This window comes from Tachysurus fulvidraco, chromosome 22 (assembly GCF_022655615.1).
Source record: "Tachysurus fulvidraco isolate hzauxx_2018 chromosome 22, HZAU_PFXX_2.0, whole genome shotgun sequence".
NCBI lineage: Eukaryota > Metazoa > Chordata > Actinopteri > Siluriformes > Bagridae > Tachysurus > Tachysurus fulvidraco.
In genome coordinates, this window is record NC_062539.1 from 5,088,442 (window position 1) to 5,096,789 (window position 8,348).

The following is an 8,348-nucleotide window of genomic DNA, read 5'->3' on the forward strand; positions in this document are numbered from 1 at the left end:
ATTAAGAGGTGGAGCACTACAGCAAGTGGAAATTTGTGGAGAAAATTAGAAAACTAAAATCCTACTCGCGCATGTAAATGAACCTTGATGTATTTTTCTCTACTTACAGCCACAAAACCAAATTTACAAAATCAGTGGGTGGAGAACGATGATGCCGACTTTCAGTATGATCAAAACTGTGTTTTTTTTGTTGTTGTTTTATTTATCAAGACAGATGTTTAAAAAATGTAAGATCACTCTGGATAAGGGTGTCTGCTAAATGCCAGAAATGTGAATATGAAAGTAAATGTTTAGTATCAGTATACGAGAGAGACATGCTGAAGAAAACGTAGGTTATAAGGCAGATATTCGGTAACATATTAAAAGTTAGTTGTATTAGATTAATTTTGATTGAAGTCTTTATGCTTTGTAGGACATCACTGAGATCATAAAAAAAACATGGGCTGTTTTGTGAAAGTGAAGTGACATACGGCTAAGTACGGTGACCCATATTCAGAATTCGTTCTCTGCATTTACCCCATCCAAAGTGCACACACACAGCAGTGAACACACACACACACACACACACACACACACACACACACACACACACACACACACACACACACACACACACAAACATACACACGCTCACATACACTCTCTCATTCACACACACACACACACACACACACACACACACACACACACACACACACACACACACACACACACACACACACACACACACACACACACACACACACACACACCGTGAACACACACCCGGAGCAGTGGGCAGCTATTTATGCTGCGGTGCCCGAGGAGCAGTTGGGGGGGTTCGGTGCCTTGCTCAAGGGCACACCTCAGTCGTGGTATTTCTGGCCCGAGACTCGAACCCACAACCTTAGGGATAGGAGTCAAACTCTCTAACCATTAGGCCACAACTTCCCTTGTGTATATGAAAAAATACACAACAGCGCCTGCTAATATAGGACAATAATTGATCAAGTGGTGCGATTAGGCTATTTTTATTCATTAAAATACACCATCCTAATCTGTATCCGGTTATAGCTACGTTCTTTGTGTAACATCCACAAAAAATATCGATATTAGTTATCTCTAATTTAATGAGACAAAAAAGACCTTTCAGTAGTGAACACCTTACTGACCATTACACAGCATTTCCACAGAAGAGAATCTTCTTCTGTAAAGGTTAAATAAATGTCTCCAGGGCATGTCTCTCTGGCACTATTGTCAGAGCTGAACTTCTTAAGAATTCAGAATAAAGTTGTTGGGTTTTTTTTTCTTTCATATACATTACATGGCAGTCTGTGAGTTAGGCATTTGTTAGGCATGGTACATTATGGTGTCTTCACTGCAACTCACTACTTCTGTCGAATAAAAACAGTTTTGAAGTCACGAGTCTATTCACAAACTTCTGAGTGTGTTTTATGAGCGTGTCATAAGTGGTAACTGATTTCCACCTTATTTAGGAAACAGAGTGTGGTAGCTGTGGTCTGTAATCTTAAAAAAAAATAAATAAAAATTAAAAAAAAAGGCTGGCAGATCAAATGATAGCTGTTGCCATGGTGTGGGATGTGGCAACGCCAGTTCTTATGAGAGAGAGATGACAAAAGTGTGAAAGTTTTACCCACTCATCTCTATGCACTTGTTTGCAGTCATGACTTGATCACACCCCTGTGGTAACACATGTTGAGTTACCTAGAAAAGGCTGTAGGTTCAGATTTGGATAATCTGCTTGGAGGATGTTTTGTGATCAGTTGGAGTGAAATTCACGTTTGCGAACATGTTTTAATAGTAAGAAAGAAAAAGAAAGTGTAGTGTACATGTAATGTAAGTGTAATGTAAATTATTTTAGGCTTTGTGAAATACATGCAGTACCGACCTTTGACCTGTGAGATGAGTCGGCCAGCGGCGGTGAGTGTTTCCACTGTGTTAAGTAAAGGATAGGTGCTGATCACCTGCCGCAAGATGCGCAACACTTCCCCTAAATACTCATGTGCTATGGCCCTCCGAGACTCCTTATCTACAGAGAGAGAGAGAGAGAGAGAGAGAGGTGGAGGGAGAGAGAGAGCGAGCGAGAGAGATACAAACACAAATGCATGAGTTTATTTATTACAGTAAACAGATAACACAATCATTAACACACAAGTGATGAGCATCTTTGTTTTTGCACTGTGATGCTAATAATACTATTAGGTAATTGAGGATAATCTCACTAAAGACCTTTTTAAGGAGCAATTAGAGATAAATTGTTGCTTTGGTCAACATTTTTGAACTTCAATTCAAACTTACCGTCTGCATGTACGGTCAACTACAACGCTGTATTTTGGTAATAGTTTTGTTCTTTACTTTACATTTTAGCTACATTGTATTGAGCTTATATTGTAGCTAAATAAAGTTGTAGCTACCTTTTTTGTGTTCAGCCCAAAAAAAAACAAACAAAAAAAAAAAAAATCACATGCTTGAGCTCACAGAGGCCTGTGATTGGCTAGTGAAATTGTGATTGACAAGGGGATAGAAAGTCTGCCCATTTTGTTCCCTTGCCTCCCAGGCACAGATAGTGGCATAGTAAAAAAAATAAATGGCAATAATTTATATCCACATATATCCACACATGTACCTTAGAGCACTGATACTTTTCATACATTTCTTTCTAGCACACTGTACAAACATCTAATGACTCTACTCAGGAAAAACACCATATATAAAGTGTCCAGTAAGCACATACAGTAGTTCTTGAGGTAAGTGCAGGAGAAAGCAGTATAAAAACTGGCCTCTCTTCCTCTGTTTCTGCCTTTTCACATATATATCTTCTCCACATAACTATATTTAACCTAAAGCACACCCATGGCCTTCCACACACATCCAAGAACAAGATTTGGTCTTTTGGCAGAAAATAATTACAATGATTAAAGTCTAGTAAGTAAGTAAGTTAGTAAGTAAGTAACTCCGAGTTCATGAAAATGGTACACACAACATTTGTAGTCAGTAATCAAGAACAAAAAAAAAAACTAACTAAAATCTGATGTTACTTCACACAAATAAAGCTGTATTATGAAAGTGCCAAGTTCAGCTCGGGTGACCGAAATCTTGTCGTCTCCAGGAAAACAAAGGAAGTTGTTCTGTTTCACAGCATGCTCTTTGTGCTGTTCTCTTTAATCACAGAAATTCATCTTTTGTGTGGGTATCTGGAAAAATTCAATAAAGGGGAAAAAGTGCTACATTTTTAAACAATTGCGCATCTGATTCACATCAAACAAGCTTCTTTTTCTTAGTCTATGAGCACCGAACTGAAGAATGGGACTTCAGACAGCAGACGCACCACGGTCGCCCTTTCTTCTTTAACTATGATCTGACTGACTGATGAGTGAATCGTGAACTGTTACACAGACCGATTCTCTGCTTCTTGCCTGTAACATCCCACTTCCTTCAACTGCAATGACCACAGTATCTGCTCAAACACCTCATCTCTTCTACACTGGTCTGTGTTAAAGGGGAATGTCCTCAACAATCTGCGCAGCTTTCACACAACACACACGTCATTGTAGAAACTCAGGAGTCTCTGAGTCACTCGGTTTTGCCCCAAGTAACCTCTTAAAGAACTACACAATTAGGCAGTTAAAGCACAGACAGAGAGCATGTGAACATCTCTGACCAATAGATCATGCTACAATCATCACTAATGTTGTGGTTATGAAGAAACAAACATCCAAAAAAACCCAAAAGAACGTTTTACTATAAAACAGACATTTTCACACAGTGACATATGACACAAAATTGCTGTTTCTAAAATCTGCCTCTCATATTAATCTACCTCTAGTATTAATCCATGTCTACCGCTGATTTTAATCTACCTCTGATATTAATCCACACCTTCAACTGAAATTAATCTGCCTCTAATATTAATCTGCATCTGATATTAATCTGCCTTTAATGTTAATCCACATCTGCCTCTCCAATAAATCTGCCTTTAATGTTAATCCACATCTGCCTCTCCAATAAATCTGCTTTTAATGTTAATCCACATCTGCCTCTCCTATAAATCTGCTTTTAATATTAATATGCATCTGCCTCTGATATTAATCTGCCTTCAGTGTTAATCCACATCTGCCTCTGATTTGAATCTGCTTTTAATATTAATCTGCATCTGCCTCTAATATTAATATATATTTGTCTGCTATATTAATGTGCCTCCAAAACCACATTTGCCTCTGACTTTAATCTGCGTCTGGTATTAATGTACATCTTCCTTTGATGTTAATCTACACCTGCCTCTGATATTAATATACATTTGCCTTTTTTATTAATCTTATTCTGCTCTTGATAATAACCTGTTACTGATATTAATCTACATTGTAATTCAACATTAATCTGGCTATGATATTAATCCACTTCTGACAGTAATCTACATCTGCACTGATATTAAACTGCCTTTCATATTAATTTAAGTGTCTACAATATTAATCTGCCTCTTTTTTCTTTACGCCCACGAGCACACGCACTCACGCACACACACACGTGACACAGCCAGGAAATGAATGCTCTTTTTGGTACGTCTTTGGATTAATGACCGTTTCACACACACACACACACACACACACACACACACACACACACACACACACACACACACACACACACACACACACACACACACACACACACACACACACACACACACACACACACACACACACACACACAATATTAGTAGACACAGAGCTGATCTGTGGGATGTGATTTTTTTTTCGTGATTTGGAGACACGCAAGTCTACTGTTATAAAGTTAAGGGAAATTTCCATTTGCAGCATTTAGCAGAAGTTGATATCCAGAATGAGTTACAGAAGTGCACTGAATTTCCTCTTGCAACCGTCAGAGAGATTAGAGCTTATCTCTGCAGACCTCTGGAAGAACCTCCCATGGCAGCGCTGGCTGAGTATTAAAGAACACTTCAGTGCTAAAGTCTACTCTCAACCCCCAGGTGCCCTTACATACACAAAACACTGTTCTTTTCACTTGTTTAATGCATTAAAAACATATGTAATACGTAGTATTTCCAACGTGAATCATGATTGAATATATCATTGCTGATTTGAAAATCTAGCAGTGAATCTTAAGCAGGGAAAATTCTGCAAAACAGCCAAATTGACTGATTGATTGGCAACTGACCATCATTAATATTCTTTCATACTAATTGACTTTAATTTCTTTCTTTCTTTTTCTATAAGATTGATCTACAATCAAGTCTTAACCATGTTTAAGGTCATAATATCCTAAACTCTTCTTCTTCATCTTCTTTTTTTTTACACAATAAGACATCTCCAAACAAACCTACAAGACTGTGCAATAGTGAAACTGTGAAATTAAACATCATGATACATTCCTAGGAAAACAATGTTCACTGAGGTTTACTCTGATTCACTGTGAGTTTTCATTCATCGTCACAGTCACTACATGTCTATAGGCTTCAGTCACTTTTTGATGGCTTAGCGGGGAACCTACATGGGGGATTTGACTAGTCTTGCCTCAGTCTCTGACTTTACGGTCAGCCCAGGCAGGAGAATGTAAACAGGAAGCAGTGTTGATGAAAATAGCAGTGCTTAAAGGAAGTGCGTCAGGCCTGACAGCATGATGAGTGAGTGCTGCATGGATCTCAACACACCGACCAGACTGAATTTGAATCTTATTGCTTGTTTTGTTACTCTAAAGAAACTCCTGAGCTTCAGAGGGCGGGAAGTAGACGTGTGTAATCTCGAGCTGCAAGTTGCAACAAAAACATTTGACGCACCATTCCTTTCCTTCCTCTTTATAACCATAGAAGCAGAGGGCAAAAAGGTACATCTGAAAGCAGATATGGTGATTCTTTCACAAAATTAAGTGGAAGGGTTAATAACTTTTGCAGCAATGAGAAGTTAAAATCTTCCCAAAACTGAATTAGTTTTTAACCTCTGATAAAAGACAACATTGAACAGTGTATGCTGAATCAATGCTTTTCTGCTATTTATAGTCTCTGTGTGTGGACACAGTAATCCAGCTACATTGGAAGATTTTATCCCTGACTCCATAAAGGGCATTGCTAAGACGAACTGAGACTCGTCATCCATTTAACCTTGATTTCAATTTAAACTTATTTAAACTTTAGAAACAAATTAATATAAAAAAATACATAAACACATGTTAAGCCCTAGAGCCCCACCTTCACACAGCACCACATCCTTGAGCTTCTCCACAGCCTCTGCAAAGTGCGCCACATCCCTCAGTAAAGGTGGGATGTCCTCCACATCTATGACAGTTCCCTCTGTGCTCTCAGAGCACTTCATTTGGGTCCTGCTGAAGCCCCAGGTTCCGGCAGTATGAAAAGGAAACCCCGCGGCGCTGGCATGGCGACTGAGTCCTGTGGAGCGCTTCAGGTTGGCATTGGATGATGCCACGAGCTTACCGTGGATAGTGGAGGGAGTGCCAGGACATGAAGACAGAAGTGCAACATCTGGCACTGCAAGCATTGATGTACCATCGTCAGGGTCTCTACGAGGTTGCTCCTGAAGAACTGAGAGCTTGATTTAGAGGGAGGGAGGGAGGGAGAGAGAGAGAGAGAGAGAGAGAGAGAGAGAGAGAGAGAGAATAAATGGGATGAGATGAAATAATGGATATTGAATGAATATTGAGTCAGTGGTGATCAGGTAATATGCCAAATATGCCAAAAAGTCTGAAAACAACTCAAAACATACTTCCATACACTTCCAAGCTGAAATGTTTTTCATTTTTACTGTGTACCTAGAACACATTTACTCTGCTGTTACCACAACATCCAAAAACTTTCCACTAATTCACTAAAGAAGTGTCACATACACTAGCGTCATATCTGCGGTTGTCGGCTCCACCTAGCTATTTATCCACGAGTACTAAAGGTTTGAAACGTCCCTAATAAATCAATACAGGAGTGTGTTTGTATGCTTCAAGAACATGAACTTCAGCTCGGAGCTGAAGATTCACCAACAAAAGTCTACAAATTCTCTCTCTGCATTCTCTAAGGAATAAGTGACAGAGACACTTTACTGTAATGCCAGCTAGAATTCAAATGACAGGTGAATATTAACACACTAGTTCAAATTAAAGATAGATAGATAGATAGATAGATAGATAGATAGATAGATAGATAGATAGATACTCACTCACTCACTCACTCACTCACTCACTCACTCACTCACTCCAGGAAAACTTAATTTCAGGCCACAACTTTTTTTTAAGCAGGATTTTGCAGGATTAAACAGTTAAGCAGATAGGTTCGACCTTTTAATTATTCAAATTAGAATTGGAATTTTATTTTGATCGTTTATTTATTTATTGATTGATTGATTGATTTACTACATGAGCCAACTCAGGATCCAGAGTGTTTATAAAATGACAGACAGGAGGTCCAGACAGGAAGTCAGCTTTACAAATACAAACAGTATTTTTCAACTAATACAATTGTAGTAATTGTTTAAAGTCAAGAGGCATCAACTTTTTCCTACAACTAAGACATTTGAAAATTCGACTATTGCACCTTAATAAGAACAAGGACAAATTAGAACCGTTCAGAAATGCTTGTTTCTGATTGGTTAAGAGCTCATGCTTAGACTTGAACACACGCACGTACATTCACGTCTGTAGCTAACTAATTTAGCAACTCAAGCTAATGACAGTTAAGCTAACTAATTTAGCAACTCAAGCTAATGACAGTTAAGTGAGTGACGTCAGTCCTGTCGGTGTTTGTGTCGTTTTTCGAACATATTTGTTAGTAATAAGAGTGTAAAACGTACACGATTCAGGGTTGTTGTTGTTGTTTTTTTGTATTAACCGTGTATATATGAAACACAGGACTATAAGCAGGTTTAGTTAGTAAGAGACAGTCACAAGGAGAGGAAGCTGCTGAGGTAAAACTCACCGAGCTGCACTGAGTGCCAGGATTTCCTGACTGAGACTTCTTTGAAACTGAAGGCGTTTTAGAAAGCTCCTTTCTCTTCCGAAACATTTCCGAAAAAAAGGTTTTACTGTGCTAATAAAATAAACAGTGTGTAATATGCTAGACTATACACACATATCCAAAATAAAAATAACGGGGTTTCTCTGCTATGTCAGTCGCGCGCCGTTGACAGTTGCGCGTGCATGTCGCGTTTAACTGTGTATGCGCGTGTGAGCTGTAAATCCACCGTCATCTACCGCTTCCTTCATGCAAATCTCTCTCTCTCTCTCTCTCTCTCTCTCTCTCTCTCAAAAACTCACTCTCTCTCTCGCTCTTTCTTTCTCTCTCTCTCTCTCTCTCTCTCTCTCTCAAAAACTCACTCTCTCTTTCTTTCTCT

The 8,348-nt window shown here is 38.8% G+C and overlaps 1 protein-coding gene across 1 annotated transcript in view; it reads right to left on the reverse strand.

Moving 5' to 3' along the window:
* The window catches only part of arhgap45a (Rho GTPase activating protein 45a), a 23,889-nt gene extending 15,642 nt beyond the window's left edge, over nt 1–8,247 (reverse strand). The window contains exons 1-3 of the mRNA XM_027150428.2: nt 7,934–8,247; nt 6,203–6,560; nt 1,889–2,029 (exon numbers count right to left, since the gene is read on the reverse strand). Coding sequence (XP_027006229.1) covers nt 1,889–2,029; nt 6,203–6,560; nt 7,934–8,020 — 586 coding nt within the window. The 5' untranslated portion in view covers nt 8,021–8,247. The remainder of the gene's footprint in view (nt 1–1,888; nt 2,030–6,202; nt 6,561–7,933) is intronic.
* Nucleotides 8,248–8,348: the final 101 nt, after the last annotated feature.